Source organism: Arachis hypogaea, chromosome 6 (assembly GCF_003086295.3).
Source record: "Arachis hypogaea cultivar Tifrunner chromosome 6, arahy.Tifrunner.gnm2.J5K5, whole genome shotgun sequence".
Lineage (NCBI taxonomy): Eukaryota > Viridiplantae > Streptophyta > Magnoliopsida > Fabales > Fabaceae > Arachis > Arachis hypogaea.
This window is the reverse complement of record NC_092041.1, coordinates 17670163-17696887: the sequence shown is the minus strand read 5'-3', so window position 1 is coordinate 17696887 and position 26725 is coordinate 17670163. Positions and strand designations below refer to the sequence as shown.

The 26725-nt window shown below is 33.4% G+C and overlaps 3 protein-coding genes across 4 annotated transcripts; 2 read left to right on the top strand and 1 right to left on the bottom strand.

The window, feature by feature from the left end:
* Positions 1-6867: 6867 nt before the first annotated feature.
* LOC112696317 (ethylene-responsive transcription factor ERF098-like) lies at positions 6868-7227 on the top strand. The gene has a single exon (XM_025749039.3). It carries the CDS (start codon positions 6868-6870, stop codon positions 7225-7227), a length of 360 nt encoding a protein of 119 aa, XP_025604824.1.
* A 6677-nt stretch (positions 7228-13904) lies between these two features.
* Positions 13905-15310, top strand: LOC112696315 (RING-H2 finger protein ATL16). The gene has a single exon (XM_025749037.3). It carries the CDS (start codon positions 14034-14036, stop codon positions 15066-15068), a length of 1035 nt encoding a protein of 344 aa, XP_025604822.1. The 5' UTR covers positions 13905-14033; the 3' UTR covers positions 15069-15310.
* An 880-nt stretch (positions 15311-16190) lies between these two features.
* On the bottom strand, positions 16191-23020 carry LOC112696314 (autophagy-related protein 9). 2 transcript variants are annotated; one of them, XM_025749035.3, is made up of 12 exons: positions 22479-22901; positions 22147-22224; positions 21353-21409; positions 20476-21125; positions 20065-20385; positions 19399-19621; positions 18631-18810; positions 18341-18547; positions 18148-18225; positions 17994-18064; positions 17745-17855; positions 16191-17118 (listed from the first exon to the last, which is right to left on the bottom strand). In XM_025749035.3, exons 4-12 carry the CDS (start codon positions 21048-21050, stop codon positions 16407-16409), a joined length of 2478 nt encoding a protein of 825 aa, XP_025604820.1. In that variant the 5' UTR covers positions 21051-21125; positions 21353-21409; positions 22147-22224; positions 22479-22901; the 3' UTR covers positions 16191-16406. The 2 variants fall into 2 exon arrangements, with proteins under 2 accessions (XP_025604820.1, XP_072052922.1); XM_072196821.1 differs by lacking the exon at positions 22147-22224 and having other exon boundaries at positions 22479-23020.
* Between the last annotated feature and the right edge of the window lie 3705 nt (positions 23021-26725).

Sequence of the window (26725 nt, the reverse complement as noted above, 5' to 3'; positions counted from 1 at the left end):
AGTTAACCCCTAACATCGAAGTTTAGGTCAAGCAAGCATAATTGACCTTAATCCATAAGTCCTAACCAACTTACCAAACTAGTTGATAAAAGGCTAGTTTTAACGGAAACAAGAGTCAACTAACTCGCCAAGAACTACAACTAAATGTCAGATATTATGACTCTAGTATCCTAGGAACTCAAACCCCAAGCCAAGGTGTGAAAATATACTCAAAATTACCAACTGGCATTTTCACAAACACCTTGTGTGCATAAAAGTAAAACATGAGAAATTACAGGGAAAACTAGAAAACTATAACCAACTATCAACAAAATCAAGTATAAATAAGCAATCAAACATAAAGGAAGCATGAAACATTAATTTCATCAATCAAAACTTCAAGAAACTCCAAATTGCAAACATGAATAAAGTAACTTGAACCAAAAGGAAATGAAAGTAAAGGTGCGTTAATTAAAGAGGAAATTCAGAGTACTTACAATTAAGAAGCAAAATCCAAAATCAAAGCTTGCTATAAAATGCTACAATGAAGATGAGAAATGAAACCCTAAGAGAGCTTTCTATTCTACACTACTCCTACTCCTAATACTATGAAACTAAACTATCTCTAAGACCTAATAGCTAATGCCTTCATATGTGTTGATATCCCCTTCATATAGCATCAAAATTCAGCCTTCAAGCCTTCCAAAATAGGCCAAGAGGCCTCAGAAATCGCGAAGCACGTGTTTCTTTAATGAAATCACGTGCAGGGTCCTGTGCGTATGCACAGATATGTGCGTACACACACTTGACTGAAAGTTGACCTATGCGTACGCACAGGTGCTTGTGCGCATGCACGCATAGAAATTTCTTTGTGTGCACACGCACAGATGCTTGTGCGCATGCACACTTCGCTGTGTGTGCTTTTCCTTTTTTTTGTTCATGTTTTCTCCCTTGTACATGCTTTTTTCCACGTTTGGCCATCCATTCTTGCCTCTATGACCTGAAATCACTTAACAAACAAGTCATGGTATCGAATGGCATGAAAGTGGAATTAAATTGCTCAATTTAAGCACAAAAATATATGTTTTCACATTTAGGATAAAATTAGGGATATAACACAAAAGTATGCTTTTTGGGTGCTTAAGTGTGAGTTTGTGTGCTAGAACCCATCCAAATTGAGTCAAAATATGTCATCAAATATGGGCTCATCACCCTTGTTTTTGTTCCAGCCTGCTGTTATCACCACACTTCGACCTCTGTTTTGGCTGAGCTTACGCCAGTGCTCAGCCCTGATCTGAGCTCCCTCTCCCTCATCTGAAATGTTGTATCTCTGTGTTGTTCATGGTTTTTTTAAGTAATTTCTTGCTTATTTGTTGAGTTTTCTTAGGTTTCTTGAATCAATTTAATTTAGTTTGTTTGTTCATGATCAATGATTTAATTGCAGACTTGGTTTTATTACTGATGATGAGTAATGAATATTATTGAACTGTTCCTGGTATGAGTAATGATTTTCTTAGATTTTAATGTTATGAGCAATTTAGATTATTTTATTTTACAGTAATTATGGAACTGTTTTTGTTGTTCAAATGTATTTTTTTTATTTAATTGTTCAGTGTTGTGTTTATTGTTGTTGCTGATTGTTGCTGTTTGTTCTTGATGATTTTGATTGGTGATGTTTGTTCATTGCTGTATTTATTATTGTTCTTGATTGTTGCTATTTTTTCTTGTGCTATTTGTTTTCTGAGTTGCTGTTTTTCATGTTTTTGCTGTTTTTCATGTTATTTTTTAATGACTATTTGATTTTTGGTTCCTATATGTTTAGTATCTCTGAAGATGTTGATTGCTGGCATCCTAAAATCTTGAAGCAAGAAGTAATATTTCCAGAACCTGATAGTTATGAGCCAACCATAGAAGGAGCTTTACCAACAAATAATATATGTTCAATTTTTATTAATAGAACCAGCAAACTTGAGTCTATGGATATCTCTAATTTTAAATTTGAAAGATATTTTTTAAGATTTTAACTTATGCCCAGGAAAATCAATGCAGCCTGATCTGCTGCTATTCATTCTCTTTTCTCTTTCAAAAATCACTCATCTATCACAATTTCTTCTTATCAGTTCAATTGTTTCCTCATTTCATTTCATGTAATCATATATTCATGTTCTTATTCTCTTCCATAATTAGTTGCTCTTTTTATTCATTGAAAAAATAAATTGTCTATTTAATTTAGTGTCATCACTGCCTTGCTAATGCTAATGCTAATGCTTGGTGCCTGAATGCTCTATTTTAAACTTATGATATGTTGTATAATATACTGATTTTATTGTTTTTAGTGTTTAATTTAGTGTCATCACTTTTTTGCTAATAGTCCGTTTAATTTAGTATCATCACTGCCTTGCTAATACTAATTCTTGGTTATTGAATGCTCTGTTTTGATCCTTTGATATGTTGTATAATGTACTGATTTTGCTATTTTTAGTGTTTAATTTAGTGTCATCACTCATCACTGCGTTGCTAATGCTCTGTTTAATTTAGTGTCATCACTTCCTTGTTAATGCTAATGCTTGGTTACTGAATGCTCTGTTTTGAACTTTTGATATATAGTATAATGTACTGATTTTGCTGTTTTTAGTATTTATTTTAGTGTGTCATTACTGCCTTACTGAATGATGTTGCTAATGTCCTGGTGTTGTTGTTTTAGTGTTTTGATAATGTACTGGTGTTGCTGTTTTAGTGTTTTATAATGTGTTGTTGTTTCATTGTTGTTGTTTGATAATATACTAGTGTTGTTGTTTTAGGGTTGCTGATGTACTTTTGATCTTTTAAGATTTATATTAGACTATAATTATATTTTAGGATGTTTAATTATAATTTATTTATTATTTTATTCTAAAACTTTTTTTCGGTTGAACCACCGGTTAGACTGGTTGAACTAATAAACCAGTGAACCAGTGACTAGAGCGGTTCGATGACCGGTCCGGTTCTCAGAACCTTGGCTAAAATTCACGCTTTGGATTGACATGACATGAGGTACCAAAGTCCATAATCCAAGTGAAATCATCACAGACAAGATTAACATAATTTTCATCATAGGTAATAAGAACATCTTCATAAACAATAGTAGTATTTTCTTTATCACTATCTGTACATTTGTCTTTGTTTCTTTCTCTTGATTGTTCTCTTTTCAAGAACCTACAATACCTCTTGATATGTCCTGACTTGCCACAATGGTGACAAATAAACTCCTTTCTTGACTTGTACTTTTCTCTTGACTTGCTTCAACTTTCTGACCTGTCAAAACTGTGAGGTTTTTTACTTTGACTTCTCCCCTGTGACTCTGAAACACGTACTTCTGACTAGGAGGAGGCATTAATCAAATTTCACTCTCTTTTATTGGCTTCTTCATTCAACATGTTTTCTTTAACCATTGCTAAAGCCAACTTTCTTTTTGGAGCTGAATTAGTCAGTATCACAATCAGAACTTCCCAACTATCAGACAAAGAACTCAACAACAATAAGACTTACAACTTATCATTTAAAGTGATTTTATTATTTGTCAATTAGTTCACCATCTCTTAAAAAATACTCAAGTGCTACAGCATTGATTTACCTTCAATATACTTCATATTAACAAGCTTCCTAATCAAGAATGCTTTGTTGTGCACATTCTTTCTCTCATATAACTCCTTTAATTTCTTCTACATCTTTTCGATATTCGTTTTGGTGTCAACATATGGATACATGCTAAGATCGAGTTATTGCCTAATCAAAGTAACTACTTTTCGATTCAACTTCTTTCATTCAGCATTGAATGTAGTACTTTTGGATCTATCCCCCTCCACAGGATCATACAAGTCCTTGCTATACAACATATCTTCCATGAGGGTTTTCCAAATTGAGTAATTTTTTAAATTCAATTTAACCATATTTAGTCCATGGGTATTTTTCTCCATTTAATCAGTACAAAAATAAACAACCAAAATTTTGATACCACTTTGTTGAAAAAATTGAGGTTCAGATAAAAATCTGTCTAACAGTAGAAGCACCAAAAATAATTTTTTCACAACCTGTGTAATTAAATAAGCAACTCCAAAGATACTCAAAACATCAAATATAATGGCAGAAATGAAATAATTAAACACCATAATTTTTATAGTGAAAAAAACTCCCAAAAGAGGGACAAAAATTCATGAGATCTAATCCAGTAAAATTTTTCACTATCAAAATAATAGGTACATAATCAATCTTCCTAGTAGTATTAGGGCATCTCAACAATCAACAAAATACATCATCTAAACTGATGGAATTAACATAAACCTTCTACAAAAGTGGATATCTCAAATTAAACAAAAAAAGATAATACAACTATTAAATTATATCCTAATGTTCATCTCTATACCAAAAATAACATATTAAAATTTTATAAAAAATAGAGTAAATTTATTAAATTAATGAAACAAAATAATACCATTATTTTTCCTTCTTTTTCTTCTCTTCTTGTCAAAGCTCTCTCCCTCACTTTCTGACTCTGTCTATCTTTTTCTTCTTTTTGAAAAATGAAACCTTTTAATTTCTCTCTTTCTCACGTGGCTTATAGCCACTTCTTCTCCTTTTATTTATTTATTTTTTTAAATTATGAATTTTACTTGAGGTGAAGATATATCAACACATTTTAATATGTTTTTCGAATTTTGAAATACTTAAAAATAGATCTTACTCAAGATTTGTTGTTAAAGTTGATTTTGATTTTAGTATTATAGAATTTTTAGATAGTGATATGTTACTTGTGTGAACACTAGAAAATTTGTGTTTAGCTACTATTTTTTCTTAGAAACTACATCTTTACATAAAAAAAAATAAAAAGCAAAATATCGTAGTTTGTTCCTAGTTGAAGTCACATTGAAGCTCAATAGATTGGGTTTTACTCTCCAAAATTTTAAGATAGCGTTTGTTTTGAAGTATTGAGATAGAGACTGAGAAATTAAAACTCAGTATTATGTTTGTTGATTTAGAGATTGGTATTAAAATTTTTGTTTTTGTTTTTAAAATTTTAATATTTCAGTACCTCCAAAAAGTGGGACACAAGAAACTAAAATTTTTAGCGATAGAAATTGAAATTTTAACAACATTTTATACCTAAAATACTCTCATTTCAATTAATTAATTTTAATTTTATCTTTTGTATAAATTAAATTAAAATTTTATTTTTATTTTAATTTCTGTCTCCCATTTTACACTCAAACAAATACTAAAATATATTTCAATCTCTATCTCTCCAAACATGTACTATTGTATTATAACAAACAATCTGCTTTGCACGTTGTAGTTAGCCTAGTCTTTCACAAAAGAATAAAGCAATTTGAAGCCAATTGCCATGTGTGGTTCGTAACAACTACCAATTTCCACCATTCACCAAGCAGCCGATATTTTCACCGTGAATCCGTGATGCTCTTCCTTACACCCTTTACTTGATGCCACTCTGAAAAACACAAATCTATGATTCTGAGTTTAAGTTTCTTTTTTTTTTTTCTGTTACTCTATTATGTATTCTTTTCTTGATGTGCATAGCCCAAATCGCTTTTCACGTTAATCACATACAATAAAATATCTTTAGATTGGGATAATATTTTTTCACAAATTCTCAATAAAAGAGACTGGAGGATAAATATTTAGAAAAAAGTGAAAGTTTAACTGATGATAATTAATAATTTAATTTCCAAATACTTTTTAGGTAATTTGGCTATTTGTTGACATTAATTATATATGTTAGGGTTTCTTTAATCGATATTTAGAAGGAAAAAATATTGTTGTGTTTTTGTTAATCATTCGTCTTTTTAATAAATACTTGAGGAATAAGTACATTGCTTTTTATTCAAAATAAATATTTGTGTGATTTAATTCATAATTTTTAATTTAATTTTGTTTTGTGTATACACATATATTCATATCTATGCATGCCTCATTAGTTTATAAGTAAATGTCCTTTTCGATTTTTTATTATTTATCTAAAAATAGAATACTTTTTTATAATTCGAAAATTCTTAACTAATCCTCAACTATCCAAACGGTTTTCGTAAACGATATATATTTTCAGCATAATTAGCAAACTAATTGCTATTAGTAAGTTAATAATTAATTCTAAATTTGAATGTAATTTTATTTTTGGGCCATAAAACAGAGTAAAAATATTATTTGGCTATTAAAATTAACTATTAATATATTTATGTATAAATATATGTGTTTTAATTGATTTTAGTAGTTAATTTTAATGACACTTAACATAACTAAAAATAAAGAGAAATAACTCGGGATTAAGAGAATGAGATTGAAAAAACAAAAAAGTTAGTTGGACCTTGGCAAGAAAAAAGTTCATGTAAAATGAAATTTTTTTAAATTATATTATTTTAAAAAAATTAAAAAAATATTAACGTAAACATATAAAAGAAAAAATTATTAAAAATTGTAAATTGGAGGGATATTACGAATGAGAAAAATTAATAATAGAAAAATCTTATATATATTACTTTTGTGTATTTTTTTATATTTTTTATTTTTGTTATTAAAAATAATTAATAAAAAGTAATAGAAGATAACAAATTTATTTTTAATACCATAAAAAATATATAAAAGATTTATATAAAAAAAATACCAATTCCATTTTTAACTGTAATAAATTGCATTTCAAGATTGTGATGGAGGTTAGGTCAACAAGGAGATAGAAGAAGTTGAAAGTCAAACCGTCAGTTACGACCTTCTCCGATCCCTCTTCACCAGTCAAACTTGCATGCCTGCGATCCGAATGTTATCTATCTGTATACCACTTTACTAGTTTCATTCACATATAAAGATTATTATTCATTCAAACTATTACTGAATCAAGCATCAATGGAGGGAGAGAGACACTACAGAGGGATTCGTAGGAGGCCATGGGGCAAATTCGCTGCTGAGATTAGAGACCCAACCAGGAAAGGGACTCGTATTTGGCTTGGAACCTTTGACACTGCTGAACAAGCTGCTAGAGCCTATGACGCTGCTGCTTTCCATTTTCGTGGTCATAGAGCCATTCTCAATTTCCCAAATGACTATGTCGCTGCTTCTTCTTCTTCTTCCGGTTCTTCTAGAAGATCAAAACAACAGCAAGAACATATGCATCAACTTGAGTTGGAATACTTTGACAACAAGTTGTTGGAAGAACTCCTTCAGGGGCAAGATGCTAGCTCCACAGCTGGAAACTGCATTCTGTAAATAAGAGATTTCATTTCATTTGTTTAGATAAATTATAGAGTTGCGTTCTTTTATTTCTATCATATAGGGATCTACCATTCTATTTGTTCTTGGATTGATCAATGTCGAAGGTGTTCATTGTTTTATGTTTTCCGGTCTTCTGTGTTGTTTCTTTCTTAGGTGCTCTGAATTCTGATTATTATACTTTTTTCCCGGGTTTTGGATATGCCAAGCAATAAAATTATCTAATAAATCAATAAATTAAGCTTATTTCTATTTCCATACAGAACGTAAGCCTAGAAACCAACCCTACCCAGACATTCAAATTGATTTTTAAAAGACTATGGATACATTATGTTGAGACAAAATTGTTAATCACATTCTAAGAGTTCCTCTAGCAATTTGTCATCTAAACACTCAAACTCAAAAACTTGTTTTAACAAGACTAGTAGTTGAAGATTTATTAATAGAGGACTTAGCGTTAGCATTATTGCTGGTTAATGGACCAAAAGCAGCAGAGTCATAGGCCCTTGCAGCCTCCTTGGCAGTGTTGAAAGTTCGTTCCATCCATATCCTCGCTCCTGCCGCAAACTTCCCCCATGGCCTCCTCCGTACTCCTCTGTACCCTGTTCCCTGTTTGCTTTGCTTCCTCCTTGTAGGTAATCAATTTTTTTTTAGCTAATATCGGTCAACTTTTTCAAAATTATTTGTTTATTTTAAGGTGAATTCTATGGTGTAGAAATAAATTTTTTTCTACACATGAGGAAACTAATGTGGCATAGGTTTATGAGTGACACCTATCTCTTGTTATTATTATTTTGATCAGATATGACAAGACAAATACATTAAAATTCAAATTTTGTCTTTTTCAGTTAAACATTAATACTAATGAAACTTTAATTACAGATATATTTTTGTTGTATTAGATCAAAAAAAATTAGGCAAAAAAAACAATAATTTTTGGACCGTAATGGATTATTATTAAAGAAATATATTTTATTATATTTATTTTATCAATAAAATTCATTAGTTTTTTATTAAATATTTAAGTATGCATAAATAATATTAAATACTACAAACAATAAAGTCACCAAAAAATACTACAAACAATAAATATTAAAAAAATAAACATTTAAATTCAAAATTTAATCTCTAAATTATTGTGTATAATATTAAATTTTTCTTACATTTTGTATAAGAAATTAACAAGTGTTATTTTTATTTTGTGAGAGTACCTTTAAAAAAAAATTTGTCAATAATACTAAATTTTTCTTACATTTTTCTTTAGTCCATGAATTTTTTATTTTTTAAAATTAATTTATAATATTTCGATTTATAATAAGAATAATAATTTATTTAGAATTACAAATATAACAACAAAGTTAAATTTAAAAAGATGAGTGATATGTTTTAATTTGGTATAAATGTAATCATAATTAAGAGAGTCTTATTTGTATTTTAAAAATTAAAAAATAAATAAAGTTCATCAATTGGAGGGTCGATTTTTTGTATTTTAAAAATTAAAATTCACAAATTAAAAGATCAGATTTATATAAGTTTACAAATCAGAAGGTCCATTTTGTGTTTTTTAAATTTCAAAAAGTTAAACTTTTCAAATTAAAATGTTAGATTTGTGATCTCCATATAAAAAAACACACCAAATTTCATACGTTATTGAAAAAATACTATTATGAATTCAATATCAAAATTAAAAGTGTTTATGAATTAGCTATAAAAAATTCTTTAATCCATGAATTATTTATTTTTAAATTAATTTATAATATTTTGATTTATAGTATGAATGATAATTTATTTAAAATTACAAATGTAACAACAAAGTTAAATTTAAAAAGATGAATGAAAAAAATTTAAAGAACAAAACTGGAGTCTAAAACATAACCCAAATTATTTGGTACATATGAATATTTTTTAAAATGTTCAATATTTAAAATTATTTATATGCATGAATATTTACTTAGGTTCAAGTTTTGCATATAAATATTTTTTCATCTTTTTAAATTTAACTTTGTTGTTATATTTGTAATTCTAAATAAATTATCATTCTTATTATAAATCGAAATATTATAAATTAATTTTAAAAAATAAATAATTCATGGACTAAAGAAAAATGTAAGAAAAATTTAGTATAATTGACAAATTTTTTTTAAAGGTACTCTCACAAAATAAAAATAACACTTGTTAATTTCTTATACAAAATGTAAGGAAAATTTAATATTATACATAATAATTTAGAGATTAAATTTTGAATTTGAATATTTATTTTTTTAATATTTATTGTTTGTAGTATTTTTTGGTGACTTTATTGTTTGTAGTATTTAATATTATTTATGCATACTTAAATATTTAATAAAAACTAATGAATTTTATTGATAAAATAAATATAATAAAATATATTTCTTTAATAGTAATCTATTACAGTCCAAAAATTATTGTTTTTTTTTGCCCAATTTTTTTTGATCCAATACAACAAAAATATACCTGTAATTAAAGTTTCATTAGTATTAATGTTTAATTGAAAAAGATAAAATCTGAATTTTGATGTATTTGTCTTGTCACATTTGATCAAAGTAATAATAGCAAGAGATAGGTGTCATTCCTAAATCTATACCACGTTAGTTTCCTCATGTGTAGAAAAAAATTTATTTCTACACCATAGAATTCACCTTATTTTAAATTATATATTCTAAATTGTAAACCTTTAATTTTGAATTCTATATTATAAATATAAGAGAAAAGGACAATTTAGTCCCTGACCTTTTAATCCGCAGACATTTTTGTCCCTGAGCATTGTAAAATACATTTAAATCCCTGACGTTCCTGAAAATAAGACCGATCAGTCCCTCCGTCCCTGAGCCACCCTCAGAGCGGACGGAAAATGCTGAGCTGGCTCTCCCTATGCTTACTTGGCTCAACGGTGTTCCCACGTGGCACGTTAGTGGGATGGAGGTTTTGAAAACGGGACACATAAGTCCCTCTCACTCAAAACGACGTCGTTTTGAGTGCTGCCCTAATACTAAAATTCGTTTGGGTCGTTCATTCATGGTGGCGGCTAGTGTTGAAGAGAAGACTTGTTCAGATTTCAGTAATGGCGACGATGGCAGCGTGCGATTCCCTTCTTCGTGTCTCTCTCTCTCGCCTCAGATCTGATCCACGATGGCAACTTCAAGGTAGGTCGGCGGCGATGCATGGCACAGTGGCGGCTACTTCTTCCTTGGCTCCCTTGTGCGGCGGCTTGGACTGGATGGAAGGTAAACGGCGATGATGAAGCACGAGAACGGTGGCGAGGACCCTCCAGCGGCGCCTCTCTTCAGGAGCGGTAGCGACAACGGCGTGGGGATTCGACGGTGAGGCGTGGCGGCGACGGCTCCTCCCTCCAGCTTGACGATGGCGTGACGGCGGCCCACACCCTACCGGCGACGCATCTCCCTTCTCGGATCTCTCTTCCATGTGTATGAATGTATTTGTTTTGTGTGTGTATGGTTGATAAGGCAGAAAGAGTGAGGAGAGAAGGGTTGGGGGCTGCGCAGGTGAAGAGGAGATCAACGGTGAGGCGTGGCGGCGACGGCTCCTCCCTCCATCTTGACGATGGCGTGACGGCGGCCCACACCCTACCGGCGACGCATCTCCCTTCTCGGATCTCTCTTCCATGTGTGTGAATGCATTTGTTTTGTGTGTGTATGATTGAGAAGGCAGAAATAGTGAGGAGAGGAGGGTTGGGGGCTGCGCAGGTGAAGAGGAGAGAGGTTGTGAGGATAGAATTATGGTTAAGGGCAATGTAGTCATTTTACTAAAATTACTTGAGTGAGAGGGACTTATGTATCCCGTTTTCAAAACCTCCATCCCACTAACGTGCCACGTGGGAACGCCGTTGAGCCAGGTGAGCATAGGGGGAGCCAGCTCAGTATTTTCCATCCGCACTGAGGGTGGCTCATGGACAGAGGGACTGATCGGTCTTATTTTCAGGAACGTCAGGGATTTAAATGTATTTTACAATGCTCAAGGACGAAAATGTCTACGGGTTAAAAGGTCAGGGACTAAATTGTCCTTTTCTCTAAATCTAAATACTACAAACAACAATAACAACAAAGTCTTGTCTCACTAGGTGGGGTCGGCTACATAAATCAAACGATGCCATTGTGTACTGTCATGTATCATGTCTACAAAGAGACCGTTTACATGTAGATCTCATTTGACCACCTCATAGATGGTCTTCTTAGGTTTTTCTCTGCCTTTCGTCCCTTGTCCATCTTCCTTCTCATCCACCCTCCTGATTGGGTGTTCTATCGGTCTTCTTCTCATATGTCCAAACCACCTGAGACGCGATTCAACCATCTTTTCCACAATAGGTGCTACTCCAACTTTCTCCCTTATATCTTCGTTCCTTATTTTATCCAATCGCGTATGACCACTCATCAATCTCATCTTCATCTCTGCCACACTCAACTTATGTTCGTGCTCCCCTTTGGCCGCCCAACACTCCGTACCATAAAGCATAGCCGGTCTAATAGCGGTGCGATAGAATTTAACTTTTAAGTTTTAAAGGCACTTTTTTGTCGCATATAAAACCAGATGCACTCTGCCATTTTGACCAACCTGCTTGGATCCTATGATTTACATCTTGTTCAATTTCTTCATTATCCTGTATGATGCACCCAAGATACTAAAAACTTTTAACTTCTCGTAGGATGTTTTCTCCAATTTTTACATCTATATTAGGGTTTTCCTTTCTCAAACTAAACTTACATTCCATATATTCTGTCTTACTACGGCTTATGCGCAGACCATACACTTCTAGGGCTTCTCTCCATAAGTCCAACTTCTTATTTAAGTCTTTCCTTGACTCTCTCATAAGGACAATATCATCAGCAAAAAGCATGCACCATGGCACAGGCTCTTGGATGTGCTTTGTGAGTACTTCTAAGACTAATGTGAAAAGGTATAGACTTAAAGATGATCCCTGGTGTAATCCTATACCAATAGGAAATTTCTCTATCACACTATCTTGAGTCTTCACACTAGTTGTAGTCCCATCATACATGTCTTTAATTGCACGAATATATGCAATTCTTACTCTCCTCTTTTCTAAAACCTTCCATAAGACCTCCCTTGGCACCCTATCATACGCTTTTTCCAAATCAATAAACACCATATGTAGATCCTTTTTATTACTACGATACTTCTCCATCATCTTTCTTAATAGATATATCGCTTATTGGTTCTCTATTACTTATGTCTCTTTTCTCAACCTATGTTCTATCACCCTTTCCCATAACTTCATGGTATGACTCATGAGTTTGATCCCTCTATAGTTTCGGCAACTTTGTATATTCCCTTTATTCGTGTAAATAAGCACCAAGGTGCTCTTTCTCCACTCATCAGACATCTTCTTTGACCTTAAAATCTCATTAAAAATCTTGGTTAACCAGTTGATGCCTTTTCCTCCAAGGCCCTTCCAAACCTCGATCTGGATATTATCAGGTCCTACTGCCCTGCCATTTTTCATCTGCTTTAGAGCCTCTTTTACCTCGAAGTCTCGAATCCTTCGATAGTAGTCAAAGTTTTGATCTTCTTCTCTTGTGTATAACCGACCAAGGCTCGGAAGAGTCTTCTGTCCCTCATTAAATAACTCATAGAAGTAGCTCTTCCACCAAAATTAATCTTCTCCTCTTGAGCCAACACCTCTCTATCATTATCCTTTATGCATTTAACCTGATCCAAATCTCTCGTTCTTCTTTCACGGCTCTTTGCGATTCTATATATACATTTTTCTCCTTCTTTCGTGCTCAAAGACTGGTAGAGACCCTCATATGCTCTTGTTCTTGCTTCACTTACAACCACTTTTGTCTCTTTCTTAGCCGCCTTATATTTTCCCAGTTATCTTCGTTGCGGCATAAAGACCACTCTTTAAAGCACTCCCTTTTTATCTTTATCTTTTTTTGTACACTCGCATTCCACCACCAGGACTCCTTGTCTCTTGGTCCTATTTTTTTAGATTCACCAAAACTTTCTTTTACTGTTCTTCTAATAACTTTTGCCATCTCCCTCCACATCTCTTCCACACTTCCATTCCCATCCCACTTTGTCTCTTCTCCTACCCGCCTTATGAAGTTTCTTTATTCCTCACCTTTCATCTGCCACCACCTCGTCCTTGGGTTCTTCGTATGATGTCTTTTCCTCAACTTTTACTCAACGCGAAAATCCATGACGAGTACCCTATGTTGTGTTGTCAAACTTTCTCCCGAAATAATTTTATAATTAATGCAAAATTTCCAGTCAACTCTCCTCAACAAGAAGTCTATTTGAGAGCTTGTCATGACACTCTTATATGTTATAAGATGTCCGTCTTTCTTTTTCAAATATGTATTTGCGATGAGAAGATCAAAGGTTAAGGAAAAATCCAAAATAACTTTGCCATCGGCATTGATCACCCCAAAACCATGGCCTCCGTAAATACTCCCATACCCAGTCACTTCTTTCCCAACATGACCATTTAAATCTCCTCCCATTATAAATCTAAATATTATATTTTATAAATCTAATACTAAATCAAATTACTAACCCTCAAGCTTTTCTTATATCTAATACTCAATCAAACACCGTGCTTTTTTTAAACGGGGAACCAAATCCGTATTTGTAGTAGTATAGGTAGCTTAATCATAAAGTCAAACGGTGAACCGTCGTGTTGTTCCTTTTTCCTAGTGACGAGCACATGTGCACGTTCCTTACAATTTTATAACTAATAACGACTCCTTTGCATTCTGTCCAAGATAAGAAAGATCTCGTGCCTTGTACTTGTGTGCTTCTGTATGCTCATATCTCATATGGCATTGAACCACAACCACACTCACTTTGAAGAGTATCAACATCATCACACACCACAACCTTCATCAGATTCTTCTCTACTCATATTTGTTATTGTCCTGCCTCTCATACCGGCCACACTTTTCATACTCATTACCTACTTATCTTTTGTTACAAAATGCTGCTCAAATTGGCACCATGTTAACCCTCTAAGATGGATCTCCTTCCTGCGGATGCAGAATCCCAATAATCCGCATCCACAGGATGAAGATCCCTTCATAGGATTCTCTCCAAGGATGCTCAACCTTGGCTTAGATGAATCTTCCATCCAAGAAATCCCAACATTTCAGTTTACAAAAGATTTTCAAAGCATCTCTGCCTGTGTGGTTTGTCTGACAGAGTTTCAAGAAAGGGAAATGCTCAAAGTTCTTCCAAATTGCAACCATGCATTTCACTTCGATTGCATTCATATTTGGCTTCAAACCAATGCAAATTGCCCTCTCTGCAGAACAAGTATCTCCGGCAACATGCAGCTTCCAACTGACCGTATCATAGCCCCGAGTTCTTCCCCTCAGGACTCTCAGTTGCTCTCTAACATGGCAAGTGATGAAGATTTTGTGGTCATTGAAGTTGGAGCAGAACATGAAGGAATTACAACACTGCCACAGATGCAGCAACAAGTGATGAATAATGACTCAGGGGAAAGCATAGCACACAGTAGGAGTTACTCTAGCTTTGCAAGGAAGAAACCATGGAAGTGCCACCATGTTTCAATCATGGGAGATGAGTGCATTGATGTTGGAAAGAAAGATGATCAATTCTCTTCTCTTCAGCCTATTAGAAGATCCTTTTCAATGGATTCTGCAAATGATAGACAAGTTTACTTAGATGTTCAAGCCATTATTCAGCAAAATAGGCATAATCAGAATCATGCTAGTGCCAGTGAAGATTGTAATAGCAGAACCAGAAGATCATTCTTTCCGTTCCGTTATTGCCGTGGATCCAAAAGTGCAATCATTCCTCTGGAAAATGAGGTTTAATGTAACATAACCTTTCCTTTTTCCAAAAAAAAAAAAAAATCTTTAGCATTTTGTCTTTCTGTTTTCTGAATTTCCAGTCCTTAATAGTGACAAAAATGGACATGGGCACATGTTAAGTATTTGCAGAGTTTTAGAATTATGGTCATGTCTTTCTCTGCTTATCTAAGTTCTAATTCTGCAACACAAGCATTTGTAAGAGAAATGTATATAAAAATCATACATTATCAGTATTTTTTTAAAAAGAATTTCTTGAAATGATAGTTAGTGATAAAGTGAGTGCCACAATACGATTATAGTTGAAAAAAAGTAACATTGCTTTTAGTGTCATTGCTTAGATCACAAACGAAAGGAAATGATTAGTTGCAGCATCCATTATGTTCATGATACTGTGTTGCACTTGGAGAAGCCTAAATCATAAGATGGGTTGTAGGACCCATACAATGAGGAGCCATAAGTAGCAGCAGCATGAGAAAACCACACCCTCTCGGAAATCATCACCCCAAAGTTGGTTTTTATTTTTATTTGTTTTTTTAGTTCATCAGTCACATGGAGGACACTGAGCAAGTACAATGCAAAGTGCAAACAGAGCAATAAGTGTTGGTTTGCTTTTTTCTACCAATTTGGTGTTCCTGTTCCTCAGTTTCTCATGCTTAGACATTACTGTTACTGGACCACTTGTATGTGGTATGAAATATATCAGAAAGGACATATGTGTAATCCGGTTAGTGAGATATCTGCCAAGATTCTAGGACTATAATAGCCAGTTTGTGCAAAATGAGAATAAGTGATTTTTTAAAGGTTTAGTTACTCTCTAGTCTTGTAATTTCACTGACAATTTATGCATACATAATTGATGACAATGGGAACTTCATATGACAATTTATGTATACATAATTGATGACAATGGGAACTTCATATTCTAAAGTAGATCTTTGTCAGTTGTCACACTCCTTCCTCAGACATTAGCTTATTCTGTTATAAGAAGCAACATAAAATTTACTTGAATAACTAATTTTACCCTGCACAATTTTTAACTGGGGTAAAACAAACCACCTCTCATTCTAGTTGTCACTTTTTGTTTTAATAGAACAAATAACCATGAAAATGATATGAGTTGACAAATTTAGAGACCGGACAACATAAAACATTTCCTTTTTCTCTCTAATTTTTTTAATGGTTCTTACACCTGGAAGTAGAAGGCATTTCCAGACCCCTTGCAACCATCCTTAATGACCTTCCAACATTAAGCCAAGGCTCAGTTAACAATCACAAATGGATTTATATACAGCAAAGAATCAAATGTCCATACAAGTAAAATTTAATGTGGGGCAAAATTCATCACTCAAAGCTAGAAGTTCTGGAATTTACAGTGGGCGATTCTGGAGGTCTGCTATAAACATTATCAAAATGAAGATTAAATTCTCCTGCCTCTAAGTCATCTGAGCAAGCTTCTCTAGATAACCTGTGGTGGTTTTGCCAGTACAAGCAATGTTCTTGATCTTGATCCTCTGCTCCTCGGTTAGAAAACTCTTCACAATGACTATATTCTGTTCGGTGATTGAAATCCGGAGGCTCAAAAAAGCTTGTTTGAACTTGTCCACCTTGCAGCCGACATTTATCCCACCAATGACTCTGGGCATTTGAATTTTCATCCTTAATAAGGCTTTCCCTGAAGATTGGAGTCGACGCAGCGCGATCCTCACAATACTCATGTGAGTATTCTTCGTATGCAGGCTCAGTTACTCCAAAAGGTTCTGATGGAACATCTTTGAGAGCCGCATCACAAGGTTGAGATGTATAGTACCAGTCAATCAGGTAGGGATGATTCTTTTGGTTGGCAGTTGCAAGAATACTGATTGGCACTTCCCAGGATATGAACCGGTTTCCTTCTCCATCGCCTCCCACATTTGGACGACCCCTCCATTGTGGACAGGAAAATGCATGTCCGCTTCTGTATCCTGATAACCTCTGCTCTCTGAAGCTTCTAACATTTCGCAAAAACTGCTTCCCAAGAACATTCGGGTCCCATGATGGGTAACTACTCTGAAAACTGTAATGACAACACAAGTTAAACAAATCTAAAAGTCAAAATTATCATTATTTTCCTTTGATTAATTACATGATTACCATTTATATGAAAGAGCCATTCATAGAACAAGAGAAAAATAACATGGAGATTGAAAATATTCGAGCTGATAATTACTGGTTTATGCCTCTTCAGTTTGTATTTTTTTTTTTTTTAGAATTTTGTGCGAGAAAAAAAAGTAAGTGAAAACAGATAATAGGATTTTATTGTTTTAACTATTTTCTTTTTTTATTCACAAAATCGTAAAATCTGAAAATGAAAATGCAAACCAAACAGGCTCATCTAAAAGGAAAAGAAATTGGTGTTATCTAATTGTTTGCTGGTCAAAATATCTCTGATTTCCCCAACAATATCCTTGGTATATCATTATAGCTTAGAAAATATGCACGGTTTCAACATAATCACAACAGTAAAAGAAATAATTTTTTAAGCCAAAAATAGATTAATAGGTAACTGAGTATTCTTTCTTGGCGCAAAGGATTTCAGACAATTAACTAATTATTTGATATATGTTGAAACAATATTTGATGAAGTAACAATGTAATCAATTATTAATACTGTGACTAAAACAAGCTCCTCTAAGACCATACCTCAACAATGATTTCTCCATCTTCCCCTGTGAGCTCCTTCGATTACGTGGTGCATTGTGTGGGGAACCATAACGGCTGTTTCCATGCTCTTGAAAATCAAAGGTGCTAAAACTGTGACAACATCTCGGGTACAACCCATTAATTAAGACATTAAAACTGAGTACCAAAATAAAAAATTTCGTAAAGGAATACACAGGAGAAGAGGAATGCAAATTGAAAATGATGAAAACCAAAAATTTGCTCACCAACCTGCAAACATGACCAACACCTTCAACATTTACGGTAAAATCAGAAATGAACTGCAATATATCATCAACCCGCTGCAAAAGAGAGAAAAATGAAAGAGTTAATACATTATACCATACGGAGTATAAATAACATTATATCCAAGTACAGCAATGACCTTTGGAACAACAAACAGAAGTAAATATGGTGTGAGGAAAATCGAGGCCATCTCCTCAAGTAGCATCATTCCAGTGTACTGCACCACATAAAAATATAGGAGGACCAGAAGTAATATTCAAGAGTAAGCTAACAAGTAAACGTTGGGTATAGCTTAATGAGAATGCATTAAACAAAGATATCAGGTATAGTACCTGGAATAAGGTTTCAAACTCGATGCGAACCATTTCAGTATTTTCTTTGCCACGCCATCTTTTTGGCATATAATGTGTATACTGAACCACCATAGACATGGTTCCCTCAGGGTCTAAGACCAACAGCTCAGTTGTAATTGCAGCCCGGCTGATGGCAGTTATAGTTCCAAAAACAGCGGCATACCAAAACAGATTCCGGCCAAATATCTGTAATGAGTTTTTGTTAAAAATAAACTAATGACTATCATGACATGCTAAATAACATTGTCAAAACTAAATAGATATCATACATGGCCCTCAAGCAGAGACTCCTCAAGAAAAGCTATGATGATCAGAATTGCAGCAAAGCCACCCGATACAAAAGAGATGAATTTTGCAATGATAGATATGATAGGTGAAGGAAATTGCTTGATATATTCAGACGCATGCAAGACACCACTATAAATTCGATGTTTGAAGAGATGCTCCACCTGAGACACAAGTTATTGATGAGATTTACTATAAAAGTAAAATAACATATGATTATGTTAACTATTATAACTAGGTAAATTACTTTAAAGCTATAAATAGTTAACACCACTTTCAAGCAATTAATACCTTTAGATTAAAATAAAACTACAAGAGAGAAAGCACATATAGAACATAAAACTAAATCTCCAAAACTTTCAAAATATCGCATACAAGTTACTTACTAAGTTAATAACTATCTAATGATATATATGTTCTCTTCAAATAGCTTATATAAAAAAAGTTTAATAGTTATGTTAAATAACGTGGAATTCGTTGAACTCAAATAAATTCAAAACCTATTCTTTTTATTTAATTTTATTATAAAAAAAAGTGGAAGGACATGCCAGCTAACATCATTTCCAGTTTAACTAATGTGATTAAGTTGATAACTGGTAATTCATTAACTGCTATTTGAACACAGGGAATACACGACATACATATATAGACATTCATGACCTCCACCAGAAACTTTAACTTTCAGAAGAACTGGTCTTTGACATGGAAAAGAGTCATGATAGAAGGGAAACCAAGAAAAATAATAGCGATACCTCATTGAATTCCCTAAATATCCACCTTGACAAATTTGACCATCTTCGAGATGATGCCGTGCTTGGATGGTTATAAAGTTGTTCAGCATGCCTCAGAAAGAGATACACCAACATGAATATGATAAGAAATGGAGAAAGTAAAAGCATTGCAAAGCCAACTACCATAAGCCTTTTCTGTAATGCATTTGGATTTGACACAAAATCCCTTTTCACACAAAAGTTCCTGCAACGAAATTTGCATTCAAACAATAATATATCAATGAAAAAGGTTCAGTATATGAACATTCTAATAAATACCAATTAATCATCACATATGTACATCTAAGTGCATTCCTCAGGAAACAAAGCAAAAATGAAACAATAAATCCCGACTCTCACTATGAAGTTCAAGTATAACAGGTAGAATAACATGAAATGTGTCCCTGAAGAGTAACAAAATACTTAAACATGATATCAATTGTAACATTCTAATAAGTGCCATCCTGCATCTAAATTGTCATTGCATCATTCAACCAAAAAATCATTTACCCAAATGGTCTAAAGAGAAAAATAGTGGATAAACCAAAGATGATGAAAATTCACCAAATTATCCACAAAGTTACATGATCAAACAACAACAGACACTCATTTTTTGGATAAAAGGTAATTGTATAATCTCTAACATACCGATCAAACATGCTTTGCAAGATGCACCAATTCAAAGTCCACTCAAGGGTCTTAGTTAGTGTTAGACGATAATGGGTTCCATTAGGACTATATGCCACTATAGGACCAGCACCTGGAACCCATTGAGAAATGGGGAAAGCAAGCACACCCTTGTTTAGCATCCCAATTAAGTAGTTCTCCTTTCGCATCAATCTCATTACCATGTCATGGGCAGACAGATTCTTTACAACACAAAGATGTTTAGAACTTTGTACCCTAACAACTTTTTCAATAATAGTAGCCCAGGACATTGTTTGTATTTCATTGTCTGTAACATGGAGACTGCACGAGAACAATAGTGGAAAAAGCACATAAGCAATGGAGAATTAACCATTTGATTCAACGCATTTAATTTCTTATCATTCATATTACCTATTGTAATAAAATTCTCGGATTTCCAAAGTATCCTTTAGCTGAGCAAAGAATCTCAAGAAGCAAAATATCCAATACATGGAAAATATTCCTAAGTATCCAACTATAATAGCTTTCGTAAGAGTCATTGGGGTTAATGGGTGTTCATGAAGAGCTTCTTTAGCAAGATCACAGGGCTTAATTCCAGACTCAACCGCATCCATCCCACACTTTGCATTGCGGAGCCCATTCCAATCAACATATAGTAGAAAAAATCCCGAAAAACATATGGTGAACCCCAGGCTAAGAAGTTCACCAATCCATTTTATAATGATGCACCATATCCCTTTCTCACAGTAGTAGCTGTAAAGCCTTTCGAAGAAGAGATCTAAATCAGCAATAGGTTCTGCATTTAGGCTCTCACCATGAAGAAGTCCCGAAGGGCTCTCACTGTCTGGACTTGGGACCCTTCTATAATCAGACAGTTCAATCTCTGGTGGAATATTTTGAAGTAAATCTGTTGCCAGAGATGATTCCCCTTGATCTTTGCATTTGAATATACTAAAAACATCAGGACCCCTTGGCCTTCTAAACATTGTTCACACACTTAACAGTAGGCATGAACATCCATGCAGTCCATACCCGAAAGACAAAATGATTGCAACAAGACTCTACAAACACAACAGGATCCATATTAGAATATCCAAAGGAAAACAGAGATATACAATACATTATACGGTTGAAACGGTTGACGTCCTATGTGCAGAACACGCAAAAAAAAATTAAAAATCATGAATCAGCAGCTTGATACTGCCAAGACAATTATGTTAATGTGATGTGCTTAAAGTTGGCAACACACAAATATAAAGAGTTTATTAACAGAGAATGGACTACATACCTGATCATTATCTATCTGAGCATCAACACTGAAATTCCAAAAAATTTGATGGAAACACTGCATGTAAAGTGTCATTCTAACATGTCAGCATAGCAGATATTCCAAACACATTACAAAATTAAGTCGATAGAAAAAAACCTCCTAAAGTTTTACTAAGAATCAATATCAATTGTGCAGAACGTTGGTAACACATTGGGCCATTCTTTCTCTTCTATATAATTTTTTTCAATAATTTCATGTCAATTTTTACTAAGAATCAATATCAATTGTGCAGAACGTTGGTAACACATTGGGCCATTCTTTCTCTTCTATGTAATTCTTTTTCAATAATTTCATGTCAATTCAACTTCCAAGTACAACGCACTTTTTGAAGGATGATAATTCACTGTTTACAACTGATTTCATTGACATCAATTATTGGTATCTTAAGTTCCTAACTCTTAGCTCCACGGCATTTCATTATAGTCTGCCAAAACAAAGAAAATTTCAATCTTTTTTTCTGTCCCTTCTAACATCACATCCAAATATACTCATAACTTTAATCACAATGTGAGACTAAATTAACAAATCATGTCAAATTGCCAATCACAATTATACATAAAATACAATCTCGCACAAAAACTTCAGCAAATGGGATGCTTTATTCTCGTTCACCATAACTCTCGATTTTCGACTTTTTTTGCCTACTAAATGTGCAATTACTTTCACCATCTTTATTCATTAAGGGTCCATGTAAATTATTTTGCACTAAACAGCACCTCTCAATTATAAAACATCTGTGTAAAAGCAATGACCTTTAAGCTGGGGCACCAACAACTTTGGCAGGCGTAGCAACATACTACATCAATATTCAACTGAACAGATTTCTGAAACTGAGACACAGTAGTAACACACTGAATTTATTTACTTGTAAGTAAAATACCAATCTTGGCAACAATAAGCAAATTTGATGAAACCAAAACACTACAAATGAATAAATAAATAAGAAGCCAGGAAAGACCACACAAACACGATATTGTTTAGCAGCAAAAAATAGACAAAAATTCGATTTTGATCAAATATTGAAAAAAAAAAACAATGAAAGAAAACTTAAATAAAGAACAAAAAAGATGGAAAGAAACGTTACCTGAATTGAGCAGAGAAGACGCGAAGTGGGCTGATGAGGAAGCAGTAATGTGGGAAGCGAGTTAAGTCAATGGAATTTGATGGAGAAAAAGTGAAAGATGAAGTCTTTATTAGAGAATGAGAAAAGTTCGGAGAAGAAAGCAAAGGGTTCAGAAAAAGTAGGAACAAGAACGAGGCTAAGATTAACAACACAAGGGTTCTCTCTTTTCTTTTCTTTTTTCTGTAGTTGCGTAGAGGAAGATGAAATTAAGAGAAAGTAGCTGTAGACTTGTAGTAGAAAAACTGAAAAAGTATACTTAATCAACTAGACGGCTACGTTTGGAGGAGAGATTGAAATAGGAAGACAGACTAAAAAAAGTTTTGGGAAAAGAACAAATTAGTTATTGGATTTTTAATTCGTAGATAAATTTATTTTTCAAACATTGGAAAATACAAATTCGTTCCTCACTATTTAAAATGCATGATGGATAGATTTTGGTGTTGACGGGGGACTTCACCGTTATGGTGTAAATAAATGTATAAAGCAAATTTAGGAACAAATTTATTCTTGGCGGAAAAAACGTTGCCGTTTTGCTTATGTACTCTTAGTCTTTAAATTGAACCCTAAACCCTACATAAAATCTGTGATTTGATCTTATTAGTGTGTGGATATGATTCGATTCGATAGCCTTGCAGATTAGATTCATATTCATAATTTTTAGATCAGATTCAGATAAACACCACGGATATGCAGATTGAATCTGATCCATAAACATCCCTAATTGAACCTAATCACCATTGTCGTTGTAGTTTCTGTGAAAGCTTGAGAGTGATATTGTGCAGTGTTCTATGGTCAGTGAAAGAGTTTCATCCAGCACACGACGAATTTCACTGCTATCAACCATTAAATACATGGAAGGTGAAGAGGAGAAAGACGAGATTGCTCCGACGTGTAAATGTGGAGTGTATGCTATAGTGCACAAATCGAGAACGATGATGAACCCCAACAGATTGTTCTTTGGATGTCCATTCTTTAAGGTAAGTTGGTGATTTTGTTTTATTGATTTTGATTATACAGATTTTCTTCATAAAATTTTTGTTCTGATGATGAATATGCAGTTGAAAAATTCTAGTCATTGCAAGTTCTTCTTATAACTGGATGACTATGTTGTAACAATAGGAGGCAAAGACAAACTCATGACTAAGAATGAGGTTGATGATCTGAAAGTGTATCTTGGAAAGAAAATAGTAGAATAGAGATTAACTGATTTGGAGAATAAGTTGTTGTATATAGAAAGCAAGAAAAATATTAATGTGTATTGGTTTGTTGTAGTAGTATTTAGTGTGTAATTTTGGCTTTCATTATTGCCAAAATTCGTTGAAAAGTTAATCAGTAAGTCAAAAAAAATGTTGTAATAAGATTTGGGATTAGTTATCATGAGTTGTATCTTTTTCAAAAAAAAATAATGTATTAAAACAATGTTATATCCAGCAAAGTGATGAAAAATGTGTATAAAGCTATTGAACTAATTAAGTAAGTTAATGGCATAATTTTCATACATATGATTAAATAAGTCGAAGCATATATTAATCTCATGAAAGAGATGTCAATGTCATAAAAGAAGTCTAAATATGTAGTCTGCCAAAATAAAGCACAATTAAAGTCTGTAAGTTATACAATCACATTGTTTCCAAAAAGAATTGCTTGCTAAATTTCTACACTGATAGTGTTAACTGCTAGGCTTGTTCAGTCATGGAGTAGGGATGAACTTGAACGATCGCTGAATTGCTTTGCCTGCTGATGTCAAAGTTTGTGGAGAGGTCCCTGACATAATTGGTTGATATAGAGAGGGTGGATGCTATTCAGGCTGGGTAGGTGGTCCAAATAGAGAGGATTTTTTTGTCACGTGTTTTTTCCTTATGGATTGCTTAGGTCTAAATAGATTAGGAGTTGGCCGTGATAAAGACTGGGCTGTAGATCTAAATGGTGCTTGTGCAGGCCTTGAGCAGGCCTATTCTTTCTTACATTAGACATTGTCTTCTGAAACACATGTCTTGCTTGTTTTTTTGGTTATTTCTTGGGTTGAGTTGTTCTCTTAAAGGAATCAGGCACTTGTTTCCTCTTTTCTTTGGTGACTATAGTCCTACTGACACCATCTTCACCACTCTCACTGTTACTTTTGGGAGGTGGAGGTGCATACAATTCATCCTCCGCACTCTCATAACTATCATAATCAGACGTTGAGTGATCCAATTTCTCCACTTCAATTCGAACGACATCTTCTTCTACCTTAGCATTTTTCTTACCAGCACCCTCTGCAAATAGTTAATACTGAACCAAACTTATCTACCAGGATTAGTCCTAAATATTATTAAATCAGCACTTATCTAAACCCTAAACCCTACATAACCCATCTTCCATGTTCCTCACTAACTACATTACCCGAAAATCCCCTCACGACGTTCGTAACAAATAATATTAGAAAGTACAAATACAATAAGTTTTCGAAATAAAGGTACTTACTAGTATATATGACACCCTCAACTACACCAACAAAGCTTCATTGGTGCTACTTTACATGAAAATAACGACACAGGAAAGATCAATTGTTGTATTTTTGGAGGTAAAAGATCACAGATATGTGTGCCATGGCATCAAGTAATTGTGTGGGATTCATATGGCCTTCTTCAGAATTACATTTAAACACAGGAACTACACTCAATGTTCTAAAACGATTGTATTTTAAGCGATAGAGACCTATTTGTCCCATACCTTTTTCACAACGGACACCCAAAGCTTCCTCAAGAACACCGTATCGACACATAGGCGCATAACACGTCAAATAAGCGCCACATAAGTAGTCTCTGTTACATTTGAGGGGGCACTTTGCACGAGAGGACTCATCCGTCATGCGTTTTGAATGGTGAGGGGTGAATTTGTATTTTTCAATTTTCAGGGACAAATTTGTCCACAAATTAAAAGTTCAGAGATTAATTTGTCCTTTTTCTAAAAAAAATTATATTGTATTTGATGTAAAGTATATAGAATTAAATTATGTTTAGTATTCTGTTTGATTTTAAGATAAATATAAAGACTAAAATAAATAAAAATTTTTAAATACTTTCGTGCAAATTTTTCGTAATTTTTTGTTGGTTCAATATCTATTATCTGAAAGCAAAACTGACTCTTCTTTTGTAAGTACCAATTTTCGATTGTGCGCAAAAGACTTCGTCTTTTGGACAAATAAAGAAAGAACTTGAAATGAAAAGTAAAATTAAAGTGTTTGAAATGGAAAAACACAGAAAACAAGGTAAATAACTTTAAAATTAGGAAAATAATAAAATGCATTTAATATAGTTGAAGGACTTTGAATTTCAGATACAATGCAGAAATTTTAAGGAAACAAAAAAGTTATAAAAAATATAAAAGAAAAGTAAAGACATGGAAAGAATCCTATAAAAAAGAAAGCTCTTGGCAGACTTATAAAGTCACTCGGGATGTGAGTATGCGAGAGTGTTTTCTGAAACTGAATTCCAATCTTTGTTCTTTTCAAGCCTTGTCTATTTATAGAATAGTTCGACCAATCCTGTATTTCTAGATGTCATCTTTAAACATATAAAAAAAATAATTGTTCTCGTCAAATGCAGGCTCGAGTAACTGTCACTCCTGCATAACTGGTCTTCGATCTTGATACTTTGACCCATTAATCTCAACCTATAATAAATTTGTACAAGTCAACACTTTCGATGTCGACTTCCTTCTTTTCAACTCGACCATTTAATTATTCTTTAACCATTTAATCGATCTATTTGGTCAAGAAATATTTGACCAACAAATACTTTTATTAATTAAAAAATAAAAACTAATAAAAAGAAGAAAATTTTAATTAATAAAAACTAAATCCTTGTTCTCTCCAAAAGAGGAGTAAAGACAACAATACTTTTTTTTTGAACTACTTGCTGATGCATCTTCACAATTGCTACCTACCATACCTGCTACTGTCTCTACTCAACCACCTTCTAAGTTTCTACTTTAGATTCTCAGGCTCCAACCTCCCAGCCTTTCCTACTTGTTGCGGCTGCAGATTCTCAACAACCTCCTAAAGTATTTTTTCAAGTTTTATCAAAGACAAAGGTGTTTGGTATGAGAAAGAGTAGACGGCTCAAGTTAGGAGTGAGAAATCCAACAGAACAACCAAATCTACAAATAGACCTAACAGAAGACTGATGCATCATTACATCTAGAGTTCGAGTTGTTAGAGTTGCTAT